This window comes from Melospiza melodia, chromosome 28 (assembly GCF_035770615.1).
Source record: "Melospiza melodia melodia isolate bMelMel2 chromosome 28, bMelMel2.pri, whole genome shotgun sequence".
NCBI lineage: Eukaryota > Metazoa > Chordata > Aves > Passeriformes > Passerellidae > Melospiza > Melospiza melodia.
The window spans coordinates 7,855,371-7,876,834 of record NC_086221.1 but is presented as its reverse complement, the minus strand read 5'-3'; the positions used below and the strand labels follow the sequence as shown (position 1 = coordinate 7,876,834).

General features: G+C 58.8%; 1 protein-coding gene and 1 long non-coding RNA gene across 6 annotated transcripts in view; one reads left to right on the top strand and one right to left on the bottom strand.

The window, feature by feature from the left end:
- Positions 1 to 21,109, top strand: part of TEAD3 (TEA domain transcription factor 3) — a 27,683-nt gene extending 6,574 nt beyond the window's left edge. The window contains exons 1-14 of one of the 5 annotated variants that reach the window (XM_063178091.1): positions 4,962 to 5,050; positions 5,140 to 5,393; positions 8,776 to 8,840; positions 10,474 to 10,536; positions 10,668 to 10,730; positions 13,750 to 13,761; positions 14,078 to 14,215; positions 14,413 to 14,456; positions 14,554 to 14,615; positions 15,460 to 15,593; positions 16,689 to 16,862; positions 17,403 to 17,543; positions 17,731 to 17,883; positions 18,506 to 21,109. In XM_063178091.1, the coding sequence (XP_063034161.1) occupies positions 5,022 to 5,050; positions 5,140 to 5,393; positions 8,776 to 8,840; positions 10,474 to 10,536; positions 10,668 to 10,730; positions 13,750 to 13,761; positions 14,078 to 14,215; positions 14,413 to 14,456; positions 14,554 to 14,615; positions 15,460 to 15,593; positions 16,689 to 16,862; positions 17,403 to 17,543; positions 17,731 to 17,883; positions 18,506 to 18,619 (1,446 nt within the window). In that variant the 5' untranslated portion in view covers positions 4,962 to 5,021 and the 3' untranslated portion in view covers positions 18,620 to 21,109. Of the gene's footprint in view, positions 1 to 4,961; positions 5,051 to 5,136; positions 5,394 to 8,775; positions 8,841 to 10,473; positions 10,537 to 10,667; positions 10,731 to 13,749; positions 13,762 to 14,077; positions 14,216 to 14,412; positions 14,457 to 14,553; positions 14,616 to 15,459; positions 15,594 to 16,688; positions 16,863 to 17,402; positions 17,544 to 17,730; positions 17,884 to 18,505 lie in introns of those variants that run through there. The other 4 variants (XM_063178095.1, XM_063178096.1, XM_063178093.1 and 1 more) reach the window with 4 other exon arrangements.
- Positions 20,814 to 21,464, bottom strand: LOC134430435 (uncharacterized). The gene is made up of 2 exons (XR_010030817.1): positions 21,193 to 21,464; positions 20,814 to 21,052 (listed from the first exon to the last, which is right to left on the bottom strand). It is a non-coding gene; the product is annotated as an uncharacterized LOC134430435 (long non-coding RNA).

Sequence of the window (21,464 nt, the reverse complement as noted above, 5' to 3'; positions counted from 1 at the left end):
TGTGCCCTGGGTTTGCCTCAATCCCCTCCCTCCTCCCTACCCCAAACATTTTGGGAGCAAATCTCTCACATTTTCTCTCTGTTCATCCACAGCTTCCCTGGGATGAGGGGTCTGAGCATCACTCAGCCTCGCATGGCTGAGCAAGGAGCAGCCACGTCCCTGCCAGCCCAGGGCTCTGCGGGGAGCTGGGGGAGCTCTTGGGGGGCACGGGGAGCCCGGGGCAGCCCTGGCAGCTCTCCTGGCCCTGGTGGGATGCTGCCACGTGGCTTCCTGCGGTTTCCTCGCTCCGATTGCTTCCTGAGCCGCCCGCCAAGCCGGAAGGGACAGGAAGTGATAGAGGGCAGGAAATTAGCTGGGCTGTCTCACGGGGAGCTGGCCTGGTGCACTGGGGGCTCTGCCACCGCCTGGCTGCCCACCCTGTGCCAGGGGACCCTTCAGAGAGGCTGTGGCCAGTCAGGGAGTGCAAACCTGGGTGGGAGAGAGCAGGGTGGCCACCATTCCCTCCCTGAGCCAGGGAATCCCTCAGCACAGCCTGGGAGCCCTTTGGAAGAGGAGCACGATGTAAACAAACCTCCTCTCACCGCCCTCTCACCCGCCCCGGTGAGCTCTGGCTGTCCCTGGCACGGCCGTGTGCCAGCCAGGATGGCGTTCCCCTGCAGGAATGGGGCACCAGGGTGTTCCCAAAGGGTCCCTGGGCACGGTGCCAGGGGTGTGGGGCTCCTGTGAAGTGCTGCAGGGTCATCCTGGCACAGCCGCGAGTTGCTGGGTCATCCTGGCACAGCCAGGAGCATCCTGGGTCATCCTGGCACAGCCAGGAGCATCCTGCTCTGCGCACTGCATCTTCTCTGGGGTGCTGTGGTCCTGCTGGTGTCCCCCAGGAGCTCCGCAGCTTTTGGGTTTCCTTCCAGGGGCTCTGCAGAGCCGTCGCCGTGTGGGCAGCATTCCTGCTGGCCGTGTCACCTCACCAGGTGGGGAGAGGCAGGAGCAGGGACACGGCCCCCAGCCAGAGCTGGCCTGCCTGAAATGAGGGGTTTGTTGGTGAAACCCTCTGCCTGCCCACAGCTCAGTGCCAGCTGTGCCCTCGCTGAGCACAGTGTGCCAGGGAGGAGGAGCTGGGGTGCCCCAGAGCCCCATCTTTGAGGTCTCACAGCACGCTCAGCACCAGGGAGGGTGGGGGCTCACGTCCCCTCACCTGCATAGCGTGGGTGCCATCAGTGGCAGTGACAGGGAGGGGTGACAGCAGCCTCGTGTTCCCCACAGGGCTGGTGCAGGGGCACTGGGCTGGGGCAGGGCTGAGCTGCTCCATGCTGATCCTGCCCGGGCTTGTCTTGAACTTTTATCCTTTTGCCTTTGGGGTCTGTGTGCAGGGGGAGGGAGAAGGGCTGGATTGCCCTGGGCCCCTGCATGGGGAGGCAGGATGGAGGCAGGATGGATCCAGGATGCAGCTGGACCCCCTCCCTGTCTTTGCACGGTTCTTTGCCTCCTCAATGTCCCCTTTGCAGAGCCTCTTTGTCCCAATGTCCCCAATGTCCCCTGGCACCTGGGCAGCCCCAGGTAAGAAGGGCTCCTTGGGGCTGCCCTGCCCCACACCTTGTCCCTCTTTGTGCTGTGCTGCAATCCCCTGGTGGAGCTGCTGACCGTGCCCTCCATCCAGGTGGTTTGGGGAGAAGCTGTGGCAGCAGCCACCACCACCCCTGTCCCAGTTTGGGCAGCACACCAGGGTTTGGGGCAGTGCAAGGGCTGCTCCAAGGGGGTGTGCCCCATGGTGCGCCAGGTGGGACGGTGCTTTTGGGGCTGACCATGCTGGGGCAGAGGAATGTGCTGTCCCCCAGCCTGGCAGCACGGCTCAAGGGTGAGGTCTGGGTGCATGGGGGCACCGTGGGAGTGATGGGCACCTCTGCCCGTGTCACAATGTCCCCATGCCCAGCCTCAGGTGCTCTCCCCTGTGCCACCCTGCATGTCCCTGACCCGATCCCTATCTCAGCTGGTTGTGCTGGATCCAGCAGCACCTTGCTCCTGCCTTTTGGCACTCACAGGGTGCCCACGGTGCTTCTGTGACTGCAGGTGCTGCCTCCAGAGTATTTCCTTCCCTCGCCCACCACAAAACACCCATTTCTCAGGTGCCCTTCCCTCTTTGCTTTTGCAGGGTTTAAGGAGGTTTCCTGTAGCTCTAGCAGGGTCCCCAGCCCCAGGCAGCTCTGCCAACAGGGCCTGCAGCCCCACTGCCTGCTCAGGCCCCAGGTTTGCCTCCTCACATCCCCTGCCCCTGGTGCTGGGAGCTGTGGGAACACCGTGCCAGGCTCCTGGGCAGCCTTGACCTGGCAGGGAGATAAGGGACAGGCCCACAAATTCAGGGAGTGAATTGGAACTGAGTGAGCTGGCAGTGGGGGCACCCCCTGGGCTGGGTGCCTGCGACCATCCCCTCTCATGGGTGATGGGCATCCTCAGAGCGGGCAAGCATCCCCTGGGGATGCGGGTCAGTGGTCCTGGGGTGCCCAAACCCTGCAGAGATGCCCGTGCCATGGGAAGGGTGGTCTCTGGGATGCCCAAAGCCTGCAGAGATGCCCGTGCCCTGGCAGGGGTGGTCTCTGGGATGCCCAAACTCTGCAGAGATGCCCGTGCCGTGGTTGGGGTGGTCTCTGGGATGCCCAAAGCCTGCAGAGATGCCCGTGCCCTGGCAGGGGTGCTCTCTGGGATGCCCAAACTCTGCAGAGATGCCCGTGCCGTGGTTGGGGTGGTCTCTGGGATGCCCAAAGCCTGCAGAGAGGCCCGTGCCCTGGCAGGGGTGGTCTCTGGGATGCCCAAAGCCTGCAGAGATGCCCGTGCCCTGGCAGGGGTGGTCTCTGGGATGCCCAAAGCCTGCAGAGAGGCCCGTGCCCTGGCAGGGGTGGTCTCTGGGATGCCCAAAGCCTGCAGAGATGCCCGTGCCCTGGCAGGGGTGGTCTCTGGGATGCCCAAAGCCTGCAGAGAGGCCCGTGCCCTGGCAGGGGTGGTCTCCCTGCCCTCTCCCTGCGGAGCAGCTGGCAGCCAGCAGCCGGTGCCATTATTTTCTGGCCGGTCCGGTCCCCTTTCTGCCCGTGCCGAGCAGGTCTGGCCGCGCTCTCCGCGGGCCGTCCAGCCGTGCCGGTTCCCTAATTGCTGCTGTTGTTGGTGTTTTGTAAGGGCAGGGTGGAGCCGTGCCTTGCGTCAGCGCGGTGCATGCACCCTCCCTCCAGGAAATCCAATGGCTTCCAATGCCTGCCCAAAAGCAGGTTCAGTGGAGGAGGAGGAGGAGGAGGAGGAGCTGCTTCCTCGCACCTTGGCCGGGGCCCCAGCATCACCCTCCCTCCTCTCCCAGCTTCCCTGAAGAGGCTGGGCTGGGATTTCCCTGCTGCAGGGGGCTGCCAGGGGAGGGGGACACGGGTGTCACGGGCAGGGTGTGGGGTCAGCTGTCACCCTGCCTGGGCGGGCAGTGCCTGGCACGGTGACCCGGGGCACTGGGCACGCTGCCTGCCGGGGTGCAGCCAGTCCCCGGTGCCTTTGCTCTCTGTCCTGTGGCTTTTCCCTTGGCCCCCAAAACACCCATCAGCAGGGATGGCAGGGAGTCTGGTGAGTCCCTGTAGAGTCACCCTGCAGCACCAGCTCTCGGGGATTTCCCTGTTAGGCTGAGCTGATGGTGCTGTGGGTGCTGCTGGGTCCTGGGCTGGCACCGGCCTGCAGGGTCCCTGGCACTGAGATTGGCACTGGGGGCACTGAGCTGCCACAGTGCTGAGGGGTCTGGGTTTGCCATGGGGCTGCTATGGGCTCATTGAGGCCTTTGGGGGCTGCTGCAGAAACTGGGGACTCTCAGGTTCCCCCATGTGTGGGGGTCCTGGGAGTCCAGCCAGGGCTCAGCACCAGGACAGTCACACCCCACTGGGACAGAGCCCTGATGCTCTGGGCTGTGTGGGGGATTGAGGATCCCCCTGTGCCACCCTCTCCATCCCCCCCCATCCCCGGAACCCTGTGGGGTTTGTACCCTGCATTGCTGCCCCACGGAGCCAGCAGCAGCAGGCACAGCCAGGGTGCCCCTGCCCCGTCCTGCAGCGCTGCCGCCATCCCTGCCTTGGCCGGCTGGCTCGATCCTGCAATCCCTCCAATGCAGTTCTCCTTATTTGGCCACAGTGCTCAGCCAGAGGGGGGGACGGCACCGGAGGGGCTGACATCACATCGCGACGAGGAGCGGGAGAGGGAGAGAGAGAGGAGCGATGGGGGGGCTGAGTTTCTTTTTTTATAAAAGGAAAAAAAAAAAAAAAAACGGGAGGCAGCGAGCAAGGCCTCGCAGCGGCACTTGAGCCAGCGGGCTCAGCAGTTCCTTTAAAAGGAGATGTCTGTGCTGGAGACCTTTGTACACTCCCAGCCCGTCCGGGAAGCGCGGCGGCGCAGGAGACACCTCTGCGCTCCCACCGCCGGCAGCTGCCGCCAAACATGTTATTGCAAAACTCTGCAACGCTGCCGTGCTGCGAGCCGGGCAGCAGCAGGAGGGAGAGGAGGAGGGCTGAAGGCTCCCCAGCATCACCCACCAGCTGGGGAGGGCCAGGGCCCCAGCTGAGCATCCTTGGGGTGGGAGGCCTCTCCTGGTACCAGGACGGCTCTGGCCACCTGGTTCCCATTAGTGGGGTCTGGCTTGGAGCTGCTCAGCATCTCCCTTCAAATCCCAGCCCTGCCTTTGCCAGGCATGGTGGAGATGGGATTTTGGGGCCTAGGGGTGTTTGTTGGGCCAGCTTGCCCAAAGAGACTGTTGTTTGGCACTGGGTGCTGGAGCAGGGTCAGGGTTCACAGGCTGTGGGGCTGCTGCCGCCCTGACCCGAGGTGTCAGCCATAAACACCGTGTGCCCAAGTTCCTTGTATGGGTAACACAGTAGCTGGGGGCAGTTGCCTTCCCAAACTTTATTTGGGTGGATCCTGGGTGGTCACTTGTGGCTTGGGTTTGGGGGTACTCATAGCAATCATGCTGTGCCCCCAAGGAGAGCCTGTTTGTGTGTCTGATTCCCTACAATGAGATGAAGCTCTGGGTGCCAGTGAGAACAGGGTAAGAGCCAGGAGCAGACCGTGCTGTCGCTGCACCCCGTGGCCCAGCAGGGGTTGCTGGCTCTGACAGGTGTCCCCGTGTCCCAGCAGGTTGTCCCATATCCGTGGGGGCTCAGGGTCAGAGCCCAGAGCAGCCAGCACCATAGCGTCCAACAGCTGGAACGCCAGCGGCAGCCCTGGGGAGGGGCGGGAAGATGGCCAGGACGGCATGGACAAGAGTCTGGACAATGATGCCGAGGGAGTGTGGAGTCCAGACATCGAGCAGAGCTTCCAGGAGGCGCTGGCGATCTACCCACCCTGCGGCCGGAGGAAAATCATCCTCTCCGACGAGGGCAAGATGTACGGTGAGTGCTGGGGCTGGGGTGGAGGCTGAACCGAGAAACCTCCTGCCCCCAACCCACGCTGGGTATCGCCCTGGAGCATCCCCCGAGCCCGAAAGCAGCTGGCTGGGGTTCCTGCTGGGGCTGGGCTGGGCTGGGAGGTGCCGGTGACCTGTGTCCCTCCCTCCCGGTGACCTGTGTCCCTCCCTGTGTCCCTCCCTCCCGGTGACCTGTGTCCCTCCCTCCCGCTCCCTCCCTCTCTCGGCCCTGCCGGCCTGACTGGTTTGGTGAGGCCGTGGGGCAGGGAGCGGGCACGGGACTGCGGGGCCGGGGCAGCCCCAGCCCTCCTCCTCCCCTGTGCCTCCACACAGCTCCCCAAACCTCCCCCAACCGGCCCTCGTGGCCAGAGTGCCCTGTGGCGAGGGTCACTCACCCGCCCGAGCCACCCGCGCCCAGCTCAGCTTTTGGTGATTTCGTTGCTCGGCCCCACTGGGGGATGATTTTGGAGTGTCAGCCTCGTTTTTGGTGTTTTCCCAAACTCCCTGTCCCTGCCGGGGAAGGGATTGGTCCCTCCTGCCCTGCACATCCCACGATGTCACCCCCAAGGGCCAGTGACCTCAAAGCCAGGAGCAGGCTGCCACATTGACATGGTGACAGCAGGGCCAGGGCTGGCATCTCTGTCCCCAAAATTCACCTGCCCAGATGCCGCTGTCACAGCAGTGCCTCCCCCAGTGCCACTAGAGAGGGACAAAGGCTTGCTGGAGAGCACTGTGCCGCTGTCCCCACAGCCGTGCCAGCTCCCTGTGCCACCCCATCTGCCAGTGCCCCCACCCAGGGCATGGGGGCTGCTGGGGGAGCGGGGTGAGGAGGAGGAGGAGGCGGGCGAGCACAGGGCTTCCCAAGCCTATGCATTTTTTGGATTTCTCTGGGAATAGCTGAAGTGCCGCCGGGAGCCTGGCCCTTCGAAGCACGCCCCAACCGGTTTTTCCAGCCTTTCAGAGACATCTGGCAGCTGCTTAAAGAGGCAGCAGCCCCTGCCCGCCTTTCATCTCCCCCCCACCTTCCCCAGCACCTCCCCACTGGGACCCCCAGGACCCCTGGCTGGCATTATCAAGGGGCACTGGCGGCACAGGCAGTGCCAGCATGCGGCACAATGGTGTGCCAGTGCCTCTGCTGTCCTTCACACCCCTCTTTTTGGGGGTTCCATGGGTGCCCAGAGTGGTTCCAGTGGGGATATCACCCTCGAGCGCTGCGAGGGTGGCAGAGCAAGGTGGGAGCTGGGGAGCCAGGACCCAGCACGGGCACACTGGGCCTTGCTACACACTCGGGTTATTTTTAACCCAGCCTGTCCAACTGGTTCACGTGGTGGTGTCAGGGGAGAGGAATTTGGGGAATGTGGTAATTTGGAGGAGGACGTGCCCTCTCGGAGGGAATGGCAGGGTCCAGATGAATCACAGGGAGAGGGACAAGGGACAGGGCACGTGGGCACGGGGATGGCTGTGAGGGCGCAGCCTCGGGCACGGTGTGTGGCAGGATGGGTGCAGGAGATGCTGGGCACCAGGGCTGGCACTGGCTCACCGAGTCCACAAAGGCCCCACATTTCTTTCCTGGATTTTTGTCCCCTGTTTCAGGGTATGGGGGGCAGAGGATGGGATTTAGGAGCAGGGCTTGCAAAGGGGGGATTTGAAGGTGTATCCCCAAAGTGGGGCTCAGCAGCAGGGGGTGCCACCTCACCTGGGTTTAAAGGATGCCCTTGCACACCTGGCCTCTGCTGGGTGCTGAGAGGGAGCCAGAGGGGTGGGAGCTGTGCTCAGGGTGACACCAGGGTTCCATGCCGGCCGTGCCAGGGGTACCCCCTTTGTCACCCACCCACCCACCAGCTCCTGCCTGGCAAGGAAGGGGCAGCTGTCTCTGCGTGCCACCTGGCCCTGTCTGTCCCCATGTGTGTGTCCCCCCAGCAGGGCCCAGTTGCTGTGGGGCTGGGAGGGGGCCAATCGGGCTGGAAGAAGAAGTGTGGTGAGGGGGGTGGGTTTGTATTTTTTTTTTTTCTTTAAGGGATTTTTTTTTTTTATTCTTTTAAAGCCGAAACCCGCTCCAAGGGCATTTCGACAAGTTCCAACCGCGACCATCTGGTCCATTAAAATAAATCTGGCGTGCCTGGCTGCCCCCGTGCCGGGGGGGCGGCGGCGGGGCCGGGGGGGCCGGGGCCGGGAGAAGAAAGCTCCCAGCTGCTCTGACGTTCGAGCGGAGATTGGCCACAGCTGGCCCCTGAAATGTGGCGCAAAAGCAACTTCTGCTTCGAATTAGCCCGGGACGTTAGGAAATACTGGTGGAAAGGCCAGCACGCCTTGGGAACGGGAAGGGGAATGACGGCCTTGGGGGGACAGCCCGGGACCCCTGCGGGCACTGCCCGGGGTGGGCTCTGCTGGGGCTGCCCTGGGGTTTGTGCGGGGGTCCCTGGGCGCTGTCACCCCGCTCTGAGCCCGGGGATGGGCAGGAGCCGGCGATTTGGGGTGTCCTGGCCCGGCGTGGCCGCCCCCGGTCCCCGAGGTCGCCCCGACGCTGTCGCGGCAGCGCCACCTCCTGGCAGCGCCTCCCTCGGCAGGCCGGGGGGCCGGGGCTGGGACCCCCCGAGTTCCCGGGTTGGTACCCAGAGTGCCGGGGCTGGGACCCCCCTGTGCCGGGGCTGGGACCCCCCGAGTGTGGGACTGGGACCCCCCGAGTGTGGGACTGGGACCCCCCGAGTTCCCGGGTTGGTACCCAGAGTGCCGGGGCTGAGAACCCCCTGTGCCGGGGCTGGGACCCCCCGAGTGCGGGGCTGGGACCCCCCGAGTTCCCGGGCTGGGACCCCCCGAGTTCCCGGGCTGGGACCCCCCGAGTGCGGGGCTGGGACCCCCGAGTGCGGGGCTGGGACCCCCCGAATGCAGGGCTGGGACCCCCCGAGTTCCCGGGTTGGTACCCCGAGTGCCGGGGCTGGGACCCCCGAGTGCGGGGCTTGGACCCCCCGAGTGCGGGGCTGGGACCCCCACCGAGTTTCGAGGCTGAGACCCCTCCAAGTGCCGGGGCTCAGACCCTCGAGTGTGGGGCTGATGCCCCCCGAGTGCCGGGGCTGGGACCCCCCTGTGCTGGGGTTGAAACCCCCCCGAGTGCGGGGCTGAGACCCTCCCTGTGCCGGGGCTGGGACCCCGCTGGGTCCGGGGATGAGACCCCCGAGTGCCCGGTTTGGGACCCCCCCCCCAGTGCCGGGGCTGAGACCCCCGAGTGCGGGGATGAGACCCCGCGGGGATCTGGGGCTAAGACCCCTCCGAGTGCCCGGTTTGGGACCCCCCTATGCCGGGCTGAGACCCCCGAGTGCCAGGGCTGATGCCCCCCGTGTGCCAGGGCTGACCCCAGGCTCTGCCCGCAGGTCGTAACGAGCTGATCGCCCGCTACATCAAGCTGCGAACGGGGAAGACACGGACGAGGAAGCAGGTGAGGCGTTGCTCTGCTGTTTTCTCCTGGGGTGGGCTCGGGCCGGGGTGGGAGGCGGTGCCAGGTAAGCCCGAGCGGGAGCGGGTGTCCCGCTGTCATCTGTGTCCCCTCATCCAGCCACTGCTGCTGCCAGCAGGTTCCCCATCCTCTGTGAGGAGCTTCCTTCGTCTGTGAGCACAAAACCCTTGGGATTTCCTCAGCCCCAGGGTGCCTTGATATGGGGGGCAGGCAGCACCCCGGCCCCCCAGCTGGTTGGGGTGACCCTTTGGGTGGCAGGAGCCCCCAGACTCTCTCTGGGCAGTGTGTGTGTGTCTGTGTGTGCCTGCATGGGTCTCTCTGCTGCACCTTCTGGATCTGGGCACTGTTCCTATCTCTGCCCCTTGCCAGGCTTTATGCCACTTGTGCCACAGCGAAGGCACTCCAAAGCCCATGGGCTGAGAGCATGGCACCCCCATGCCAGCCAGGGGTCCAGGGATGGGCTGTGTGGAGCTGTGCTGCTGGTCCTGGTGGGGCTGGAGGTACCACAGAGCCCTTGCCCTGCTCTCACTGCCCTGCCTGGCTGGATGCTGGGGCAGGCAGGGATGCAGGCAGGGCAGGAGCACACAGAGGTCCCTGCAGGAGCACACAGAGGTCCCTGCAAGCCCTTGCTTCACAAACCTGTCTGAGGAATCAGAAGCCAGTGCACCCATCCCAGCAGAGCCCACGGCCTTGGATGCTTGGGAGCATCCCCCACCACAGAGAGATGGTTGGGTTTGGGACACTTATTCTGGGACTGTCCCCTGCCACAGGTCCCCACCAGAGAGGGATGCTGGTCTCCAGCGCTGCAGAGGTCATTCCTCCAGGACTTGTGCTGAAAGGAGAGGGATCAGGGTTAGGATTTTGTGGCCACTGGTTTTGTGTGCAGAGCAGTGCCAAGCAGCACTTCATTTCTGGATTAAACACTGAGCTGGGCGCCCCCTCCATGGGGGAAGGATGCAGTGCTCTGGAGGGACTTGGGAAAGCCATGGGAGAGAGCACCCACAGACAGCACTGATCCCTCTGTGCAGGCATCTCCTGGGCAGCCTGGTGTCTCCTCTTGGGCAGCCTGGCACTGATGGGAGCAGGTTTTTGCCAAAATCAGCCCTGAAGCCCTGTGGGTGCATGGACACCCACCCTTCCTGTGGATGGCCCCCAGCCATGCTGTGCCTTTACTGCCTGGACATCAGCCCCTTTCCTTTAGATCTTGCTCTTACAGGGGTCTGGACACAAAAAGCCCACTTTGTCACCTTTCCCCTGTGCAAAATCAGCAGGAGTCCTGGGGCAGTGTGCCAGTCCCTCCTGGACCCACAGGCACCTGGGGCACCTCAAACCTGCCAGGTGCTGGCAGAGTCTGTCTGTCCATCCCCAAGAGGTGCTAAATGGGGACCCCCTCAACTGCAGCAGCTTTACACCAAGGAGCTCCACGCCAGCCTGGGGTGGGCACAAACCAGCATCAACCAGGGTGCCCCAGCGCTTTCCTTCCTGCAGCTCTTGGCACCTCGGGAGCGGCCTCAGCGCTGCCCACTCCTGCACTCCCTGCCCCGGCGACAGAGCCTGCCCTGCAGGATCTTCACTCTCTCTGTATTTTCCTTTTGAACGGCGTGTTGGGCCCTAGGTGTCCAGCCACATACAGGTTCTAGCTCGGAAGAAGGTGCGGGAGTACCAGGTTGGCATCAAGGTACGTTGGCGCCCTTGCCCAGGTGTCCGCGGCGGTGTCTCTGTGAGCATGGGCAGCCCCTCTCCTTCCTCCTCCTTTCCTCTGGTTGACGGCTCTGCTGTTCCCCCTCTCCTTCTGCTCTCTCTCTGCAGGTCTCTAGCCACTTGCAGGTTCTTGCCCGACGGAAATCTCGTGAGATTCAGTCCAAGCTGAAGGTACGCCCTGCCTCGCCTGGCCCCCACTAACGCACTGGGCTCTGCCGCGTGCTGCTTGCTTTCCTGTTTCACCTCTCCTGTTTTTGGTGTTTTTTTTCCTTCCCCCTCACTTGGCTCCTTGGGTCAGATGGTTTTGTACGGGCGCCGTTGTGGGATGCCCAGAGAGAGGTGCAGGAAGGCGCTGCCCGTTCCTCCAGGAGGGTGAATGTGGTGCCAGATCCCCTCTTTGCATCCAGGCAAGGACTCTGCCATGGGAGATGTGGGTTTAAACCCTCCTCTGGTGATGTGGGAGGGCTGTCCTCTCTTTTGGGCCATCGGGAGTTCTCCCACAAGGAGAAGAGCCCCCCAGGGCAGGCAGTGAGGCAAAGTGAGGCTCAAGCACGGTGTGCCAAGGCTCATTTCCCTGCACAGCTGACCTGAGCCAGCTCAGAGCAGGTGCTGGTGGGATGTGGGCAGAAGCAGGGGGGCCGCAGGGGTCCCTGCAGGTGGCAGCCCAGTGGTTTGTGATGGGTGTGAGCACTGCCTGGGGCACCACAGGGATGTGAGTGGCAGCAGGTCCAGCTGGGGACAGTGCCAGGAGCCAAGGGAGCCAAGTGAGAAAAAAATGGATCATTCTCTCTCTCTTTTCTGGTTGGCTTTTCTTTCCTTCCTTCCTTCCTTCCTTCTTTCCTTCCTCCTAACTGGAGCCCAACTAACCTTTCCATAACTGTTCCCACCAAACTTTGTGGTGGCAGTGGGGAGGGTGAGGGTGGAGGGCATCACCAAAGGACCAAGCCCTGCTTGGGTTGGACCCACATGGTGCCAGGTGGGGGACAGGGAGGTCCTCAGAGCACAGCCACCCACTGGGGACAGCCAGCTCCTGTCCTGTGCCTCAGTTAATCACAGCTCCCTGGGGAGCCCCAGGGGTGATTGGCTGCCTTGCTGTGTGGGTGGGAGCCCACACAGGAAATCTTTGAGGTCCCAAAGGCATCAGCAGCCACCCCTGTCCTGGGTGCTGTGTCCATCTCCAGCACTGAGGCTGGCAGTGCAGCCCAGTGTCACCACTGTCAGACCTGGAGCATTTTCATCCTCAAAGCTTTAATAATAAACTCCAGCTCGTGCTGCCTGGGAGCCCACCAAGGTGTGCCCCCCAAAATCCTTCAGCAGGGACCCCAGTGCCCCATGAGAGGGATGCCAGGAGCCAGACCAGGGTTTGGTCTGCCAGGAGAAACCAGGGAGAGCATCTGAAACCTATTTTGGGATACAAACCTTTGGGCTTGGATGCCTTAAACCCAGTCTCCAGCCCCAAGAGGAGCAGTCAGGGAAGTAAGAGGGGCAGCAGGGTCAACAGCAGCGGAAGAATAAAATAAAATATAAAATAAAATAAAATAAAATATAAAATCTTTCCTTGCCATGTGGCACAGTGCAGAGCAAAGGGAAGTTGGAGGCAGGAGTGACCCCAGGGCTCCATGGCTGTGCTCTCCATCCCCAGCCATGCTGTCTGAAGGATTCTGCCGTGGAGCAGCAGGGCTTGGATCCCCCTGAACAATACTTGGAGGATACAGAACATCCCTTCTCAAGACCAGTGCAGGAAGCCCCCTGCCCTCAGCCAGCACTGTGGGATGACCCTGTGGGATGAAAACACTTCCATGAGCAGCATCTGTATTTCTGAGCTGCAGCCACGAGCAGTATCTGTATTTTTGAGCTGCAATCAGAGCAGTATCTGTATTTTTGAGCTGCAATCAGAGCAGTATCTGTGTCTGTATTTTTGAGCTGCAGTCAGAGCAGTATCTGTATTTTTGAGCTGCACTCATGAGCAGTACCTGTATCTGTGTTTTTGAGCTGCACTCATGAGCAGTACCTGTATCTGTGTTTTTGAGCTGCACTCATGAGCAGTACCTGTATCTGTATTTTTGAGCTGCAGCCATGAGCAGTACCTGTATCTGTGTTTTTGAGCTGCACTCATGAGCAGTACCTGTGTCTGTGTTTTTGAGCTGCAGCCATGAGCAGTACCTGTATCTGTATTTTTGAGCTGCACTCATGAGCAGTATCTGTGTCTGTGTTTTTGAGCTGCACTCATGAGCAGTACCTGTATCTGTGTTTTTGAGCTGCACTCATGAGCAGTACCTGTGTCTGTGTTTTTGAGCTGCAGTCAGAGCAGTACCTGTATCTGTATTTTTGAGCTGCAGCCATGAGCAGTACCTGTATCTGTGTTTTTGAGCTGCACTCATGAGCAGTACCTGTATCTGTATTTTTGAGCTGCAGTCATGAGCAGTACCTGTGTCTGTGTTTTTGAGCTGCAGTCAGGTGTGTGTTCGTGCTCCTGGCGTGTGGCTGCACGCCCGCCCTCCTGCCCTGCCCCAGGTGAAAATAAATGAAGCATTGATCCCTGGGGAGGGTTCAGAGGCAAAGCAGAGGGTGTGCTCTGGGACCAGCATGGACGTGTCCCAGCAATGCAGCCGGAGGAGCCCTGGAGCTCCTGCCCAGCAGTGCTGGGACTTTTGGGGCAAAAGGAGAAGCAATTGATCTCCCCTGTCAGTGCACACACGGCTCAGGGGGTGAGCTCAGGGCTTTCCTTGCAGTGCCTGGAGTGGGGGAGTTGGTGCCCAGGGCATCCCAGCAGCTTTTCCTCTCCATGCCCCAGCACTGGGGGCTTCTGAGGAGGCTGTGCAGGATATTAAAAAGCCAAGAAAGGCACAGTGACCTCTTCAAAGAGTGGGTGGGGGTCCTTGTCATCCCGTTCCTGGTGGGATTGAGCCTGGGCGTCAGTGCCCACCATGGGCATCGCCTGGTCAGGCTGGGTGATGAGCCAGGGTCGGGGTGGTGATGACCCAGTGTGCTGGTTTCAGCTGTAGAGTTAATTCTCTCTAGAGTTAATTTGGGTAGAGTTAATTCTCTTCACAGCCACCCCATGCCTGTGCTGTGGAGAAAATGAACTCTGCCCCAGCTGACACCAGCACCGACTTAGGGGAGGTGTACAGAGCACCTGAAGGTTCCCATCACACTCTAACCTTTTGTTTTTCCTTTCTTTTGCGCACAGGCCATGAACTTGGTAAGTTGAGCTTGAGTCTGAAATTCCTTTTGTTCCCCATTGCGTTATGCCCTCTCCAGTGGAGGGGCTAAAAACTCTTCACATCCCCAGGGCGGGAGGGGGCATTTTCCAGACCCATCAGCTTTTGCCCAGAGGATATTGGCAAGCTTCAGATGTTAATTAATGTTTGAGAAGGGGTGGGGGGATCCCTCTGCACGGTCCCAGGCTGGGCTGTGGGATTGGCTGCTGCCTTTACAAACCTGTCAGGCACGCTGGGATGAGGGAGCTCATTCTGCCCCTATAACCCCGCTCCCCCCTGTCCCTCCTTTCCCCTCAGGACCAGGTCTCCAAGGACAAGGCTCTGCAGAGCATGGCTTCCATGTCCTCAGCACAGATCGTGTCTGCCAGCGTCCTGCAGAACAAGCTCAGCCCCCCTCCTCCTCTTCCTCAGGCCGTCTTCTCTGCTGCCCCCAGGGTGAGCACAGCCCCAAACCCCCTCAAGGGGACACTCAGGGGTGGGGGGACACCACGGGCTGGGCAGGGGGTGTTCAACAGCCATTCTCAGCCCTGGTGGCCATGCAGGGCTCCCTGCTGTTGGCAGCAGGTGAGGAGGGAAAGGTTGGGAGTGGGAGCATCAGAAGCCACTGACTCTTCCCTGTGCTGTTTTCCCAGTTTTGGAGTGGGCCTATCCCAGGACAGCCTGGACCCTCTCAGGAGTAAGTACAGACCCCTCCACACCTGGCACCAGCGGGACCCCACCTTGGCAAGGGGCTGGGGCATCCTGGTAACCCGATGGTGCCTTTTCCTTTCCAGCATTAAACCGTTTGCACAACCAGCTTACCCCATCCAGCCACCCATGCCTCCATCACTAGCCAGTAAGTCACGTCCTCACCCCCTTGGAGGGAACCCAGGGTCCCTGACAGAGATTGTCCCCTCCCATGCGCCGTGCCACCCACCTGTGTCTCCTCCCCATCTCTACTGGGGGAAAAACCTGGCTGGAAACCCAGCAAAAAGCTCCACAGTGAGCAGGACCCTGCAGTCCCTTCCCACCCAGAACAGCCCTTGTTTTATCCACCCTCTGCTGGTGCATGGATATGGGAGGTGTGGGGTGCAGCAGCATTGCAGGGGGGGCTCAGGTGGATATGTGAGGCGGGGAATGCAGTAGGGACAGGGGCTCACCCCCATGTTTTATCCATCCTGTGCTGGTTGGGGTGTGGATATGGGAGGTGAGGGGTGCAGCAGCATTGCAGGGGGGGGTCAGGTGGATATGGGAGGTGTGGGGTGCAGCAGCATTGCAGGGGGGGCTCAGGTAGATATGTGAGGCGGGGAATGCAGTAGGGACAGGGGCTCACCCCCATGTTTTATCCATCCTGTGCTGGTTGGGATGTGGATATGGGAGCTGTGGGGTGCAGCAGCATGGCAGGGGGGGCTCAGGTGGATATGGGAGGTGGGGGATGCAGCAGCATTGCAGAGGGGCTCAGGTGGATATGGGAGGTGTGGGGTGCAGCAGCATTGCAGAGGGGCTCAGGTGGATATGGGAGGTGTGGGGTGCAGCAGCATTGCAGGGGGGGCTCAGGTGGATATGGGAGGTGTGGGGTGCAGCAGCATTGCAGAGGGGCTCAGGTGGATATGGGAGGTGTGGGGTGCAGCAGCATTGCAGAGGGGGCTCAGCCCCGTTCCTGGCTGCCCCCCCACGCCGTGTCCCTCCCCCTGGCTCAGGTTACGAGCCCCTGGCTCCGCTCCCGCCAGCTGCCTCGGCCGTGCCGGTCTGGCAGGACCGCACCATCGCCTCCTCCAAGCTGCGGCTCCTCGAGTACTCCGCCTTCATGGAGGTGCCCCGGGATGCCGAAACGGTAACGCTCCCCTCCGTGTGCCGCTCCCACCCGGGGTCACACCCCTCCATCCCCTTGCAGTTACTTCTTAGAAAAAAAAACTTACTGTGATGGAGCGAAGAAAGTGTTATTATTTGGAGATAGCGGCCTTTTGTTTGTTTTTCTTTGAATGCAGCAACTGACATAACTGTTTCCCCTGCAAAAATGAAAACATGGGGGTACAAGAGCATTGTATTTTATTTTATGTCCTCCATGCATCTCAATTTTATGCATGGAGGCAACCAAGAAACAAAGTTTAGAAGGATCTTGCCTATAAACACAAGAGAGATGCAGAATTCAATCGTCTTGCCTTCAAAGTACAAAAGATGTAATTTCTAGAGGAAACTGTGAATTGCATAAATTGATTTGCAATGAACGTAGGGAGACTGTTTCCCCAAAACTACTCATGGCTATTCCCACCCAAGTCACAGCTCTGCTCACTCACATTACAGTAACACCTACAGACTGTAGAAAACTGCACATTTTTCACTGTAGAAAGTGGGGACTAACAGACAGAAGTTCTATCCCAAATGTTTTGTGGAGATAATCAAAACTCCACAACTTTTGTGAAAGTTGTAAAGCCGGTGTGTTTATTACAGCGCCGGACGCACGTGGGAATCGTTCCCCTAAAATGACGTGCGTACCTCTGGGAACTTCGGGTCCCTTTTTATCCCCCTCTCAGATACATATGCGTACAACTTCACAATAGGTTCATACATATTCATTTTTATGAATTTCGAGTGACATTTGCCGCTAGTTCTTCTTTATCAGAAAGAATTCCTAGGTCAGGTTCACCTGCTCTCACAGCAGTCTCTCTGTCTCTATCAACCTCTGTCTTCCCCCCTTATCTCTGTTCTTCATTGAAGAAGTTTCCCTGAGCTTAGGTTTTGCAGTCAGGCTAAATAGCCACGTTTTCTAACCACACACTCAATTCAAAAATGCACATTTCACCTAAATCAAAATAGATTTCTACCCTAGAAAATTTCCACTTTACCTTACAAAGACCTTGTGACGGATAATAAATTCTCAAACCTCCTGCCTGACCTGCTGCTGCTGTCCCCACCCCGCTCCCTACAGTACAGCAAACACCTCTTCGTGCACATCGGCCAGACGAACCCCTCGTACAGCGACCCCCTGCTGGAGGCCGTGGACATCCGCCAGATCTACGACAAGTTCCCCGAGAAGAAGGGCGGCCTCAAGGAGCTCTATGAGCGCGGGCCCCAGAACTCCTTCTTCCTCGTCAAGTTTTGGGTATGCTGCTGGCAGGGCTGGGGTGGGGAGGGTCGTGCTCGAGGCGCGGGCTCGTTGCGGCAGAGCTGTGTCGTAGACACATTTTATGAAAAATCCTTTCCTTAGGAGTTTTCCTCCTGAGAGGCCTCAGGAGCAAAATGTGAACAATGGTTATCTGCTGCTGTGGGATGCAACAGGTGCATCTGGGATTGGTCTCATGGGGTTGTTTTTAATTAATGGCCAATCACAGTCAGCTGGGTTGGACTCTGTCTGAGCCACAAGCCTTTGTTATCATTCTTTCTTTTTCTGTTCTTAGCCAGCCTTCTGATGAAATCCTTTCTTCTATTCTTTTAGTATAGTTTTAATGTAATATATAACACAAAATAATAAATCAAGCCTTCTGAAACATGGAGTCAACATTCTCCATGTCTCTTCCCTCATCCTGAGACCCCTGTGAGCACGGTCACAGAGCTGGAGCACCCTGGGCAGCTCTGAAGGCTGGTGTGTGTCTCTTGTCCCCATCGAGAGCTCATGGGAGCTTTGTCCCTCTCCTCTCTGCAGGCGGATCTGAACAGCACCATCCAGGACGGGCCAGGGACCTTCTATGGTGTGAGCAGCCAGTACAGCAGTGCAGAGAACATGACCATCACCGTCTCCACCAAGGTGTGCTCCTTTGGGAAGCAGGTCGTGGAGAAGGTGGAGGTGAGTTCCACGCCCCGCTGCGTCGGGAAGGGGTCGGAGTTGGTCCAGGGCGGGTCCTGGGATGGAGAAAATCCCAGAGCTGGGGGTAGGATGCACGGGGGCCCGTCCAATGTTTATGGGTGGGGAGGACACTGCCATGTCCCAGCAGCAGCCGTGGCACAGCTGCTGACCCTGCTGTCCCCTGCAGACGGAGTACGCGCGGCTGGAGAACGGCCGGTTCGTCTACCGCATCCACCGCTCGCCCATGTGCGAGTACATGATCAACTTCATCCACAAACTCAAGCACCTCCCCGAGAAGTACATGATGAACAGTGTCCTGGAGAATTTCACCATCCTGCAGGTACCTCCCCTCCTTTTCCGGGGGCTGTGTCCCACCAGGGGTGTGGAGCTTGCACTTGCATTGACCCTGCTGGCCCTGCATAGACCTGGCTGTGCCTGGCCCCACACGGACCCTGAATTCCAGGCAGCAGATCTTGGTGCTGCTGTGCCCAAGCCTGGACAAGTCTACCAGATCATAGGGAGCAAAATTTTCATGGTGCAATGAAATTGGCTGTGCCTGAGTTTGTTTGACTTCACCAAACAATCTGTAGCAGCTTTTGGTGTTGCAAATGCAGTGGCTGGGCCTGAGCCAATGCAACCTCCCCCAAACAAAGTTTTGGTGGTGCAGTTTGGGCTGTTCCTGAGCCTGTGCAACCTCCCCAAAACTGGGTAGTAAATCTTGATGGTGCAATTAAATTGGCTGTGCAACTTAAGAAAATATAATTTAAAAAAAAATAATTCATAATTATAATTAATGAAAAAAAAAATTGATGGTGCAATTAAATTGCCTGTGTGACCCCACAAATAACGGGTAGCAAATCTCATGGTGCAAGGTGGTTGTGCCTGAGCCCATGCAACCCCCCCCAGGTAACAGCACCTGCCCATGGGCACAGCACCCCCTAACTCACTCTGCTCTGCTGCAGGTTGTTACCAACAGGGATACCCAGGAAACCTTGCTCTGCATTGCCTTCGTTTTCGAGGTCTCCACCAGCGAGCACGGCGCCCAGCACCACGTGTACAAGTTGGTCAAGGACTAGGGGGGCCCTTGGGGACAGGCAGGGGCACGAGGGGCGTGCAGGGGAGGGAGGGGGCCCTGCAGAAAAGCCACCCTTTGTGCCTGTTGCCTTGGGAGAAGTCATTTGAAGACAGGAGGAGGAGGAAGAACAACAACAATAGCCAAAAAAAGACTGACTTGTGATCACAGATGTTTTCTACTTAGGAACAGTTTCTTTTTTTTTTTTTTTTTTTTTAATAAATAAATAAAATTACCAAAAAAAAGAAAGAAAAAAAAAAAAAAGAAAAAGAAAAGAAGAATGGGAAAGGAAGTGTAGGGAGAAAGGAAAGCCACATCTGGAGCTGGAGAGGGAGAGAGCAGCCCTTGGTGCTGCTGCTGAAGGCCAGGAGCCCACGGTGCCAGCAGCAGCAGGACGTGGGAGCAGAGAAGGACCCTCCCCTCAGCCCAGCCTCGCTCAGAAGCGGCCCCAGCCCCGAGAGAGAGGAGAGCAGCGGGCACGGACGCTCAGGAGGATGCAGCACCGTGCCAGGGGTGATGGTGGCTGGCACGGCAGCGACGGTGGCACTGGCACAGCCCGGGGGACGTGGGGATGGACAGACGGACGGACGGGCAGGGCAGAGTGGAGCAGGGGGACACTGCCACCCCCTGGGATGCTCCTTCTCCATGCCCAGCTGGGAGCAATGGCAGTGAAGGCATGAGGGCATTGACAATGCAAACCATGGGGGTTTATGGCTCCTTTTTTTTCCTTTTTTTTTTTTTTTTTCCAAATGAAAGTGCTTTTTAATACTTTTTAAAAAGACACCTTGCTTGTAATCAGGCTGATGTGCCTCTGCAGTGCCCAGGTGCTGCCCTCCCACCCTGCATGGGAAGTGTCTTGTTTAGGGAAGGATTTGGGATGCCTCCATCTCAGGCTAGGATTTGTGGGGGATTCCTTGTGCTGTGTTCAGGAATTGCACTTGGGGCTGGCCCAGGCTCAGTGTCCCCACTGTGGTCATGAGTAGAGAGCAGTGAGGGCAGATTGCCTGATTTATTTTGTATATGTACATTCTCCTTGTTTCAGGTTGGTGTTTCTTTTTTTTTTTTTTTTTTTTTCCTCACCTTTTTTTGCCTTTTTTTCTGCAATGACTGTTCCAATCTGCTCCATCCACTCCCCTGCATCCTGTGGGAAGTGGCCAGGGAGGTGCAGGGAAAAACAAATTGAGCAGTGCAGGGCCAAGCTGTCAGTGGGCAGAGTTTGGGACAGAAAGGACAGAGAGGGGACAGAGAGCAGGAGGGGTGCCAGGATAAGGGACTGGGCCAGCTCTGAGGTGTTTTTGTGGCCGCAGGCCAAAGCAAGCCAAGGCAGAGTGCCCAGTCCTGAGGCTGTGATTGCAAGGGCAGAGTCTGGGGAAAGCAACCTCGGGGTGCAGGAGGGTGACAGAGGGACAGAGGTGGCAGGGAGCAGGGTGGCAGGGGGACAGAGAGCCGAGGTGGCCGGGTCCCGATGGGTTTCTCATGTTGGCAGGGGGGTGAAGGCAGTGGGCAGGAGGGCAGGAGTGCTTTGAGGGGCACTGCAGCTGCTTTGGGAGGGGGACAGGGCAGGTTTAGGCTCAGTGCTGCCAGTGCAAGGAGCAGGAACAGCCCCAGAGCTCAGGAAAGCGCCGTGGCTGCTGCCTTGGTGCCACGTGTCCTGTTAGCATGGGGACTTGGACCTCTTGCTGCTGGAAAGAGCCACCCATCCCTGTGGGATGGGGCAGAGCCATGCCAGCCCCATGGACTGAGGTGGCTGCTGTGAGCAGGAGGGGAAAGGGAGAGGGAAAAACCCAAGGCCAGGCACTGGCAAACCATGCCAGGGCCGTGCTGGGCCAAGTTCTCATATGTAGCATGTTTGTTTGTTTTTTTTTGTAGGTTTTTGGGTTTTTGTTGGTTTTTTTTTTTTTTTTTTCTTCTGTTTCACTCACTGATCTAAAACTCTGGGAATGAAAACTCAAAACTCCCCCCACCATAAAACACAGGCGTGCCCACTCCCAGCCCTGCTGGGGGATGAAGCTCTTGGTTAACTGGACAGGTTTGTGCCTCCATCCCTCCCTGCTGCCTGCACGGAGCCCAGGGCTCACACTGCACCCACGCACACAGACTGGTGCCCCCAGCAGCCCTGGCTGGGCTTTAGTCATGATCCCAGAGACACTTTCTCAACTCCCCCAGCCCCTCCGTTTCGCCTCCAGTGTATTTATGAATTTCACATGAAGTACTGTTTTATTTTTTTAAAGACTTTGTAAAGCTTACCAGGGTTACAATCACCATTTTTAGAGCTGCGTCAGTCCACAATGTTAAAAATCCATTTTTTTATGTATTATATTTTTTGTGTATTTTTTTTTAATCCAGCTGTGATGGGTTGTATCATATATTTGTTGTGTTTACTGTATCTGTCCAACTTCAAAGAGAGGAGACTGTGGAGCTCCGAGAAAACTACGGTCTGCTGAAAAAAAACCAAAAAACATTAAAATTATTTGTTCATGGGTTGGCTCAAGCAGTTCTGAAGTTCATATTTTATTTCATAGGACTATGAGAGCTGCCATGCCCCATATAACCCCTTGGCTGGGTAACGCTGCGTACCCCAGTTCTGGGTACCAGGATGGCACATCCCGCTGTGTTTCGCTCTAGTTGGCATCACTGCGGGGTTTGCTTGGGGAAAGTTGGGTTGGCCATGGCAGAGGATTCCCTGGGGTCAGGAACAACTTTTGGGGGTCCACAGGGTGACAGAGGGGTTGGTGTGTCCCACCACCCCTCCAAGCGCTGCTCACGGTGTCGGCACTCACAGCCCATCCGACACTCGGGGACACACACACGCGTTCCACCACAGCCCGCTTTCCCCGCTGTCCCATGCC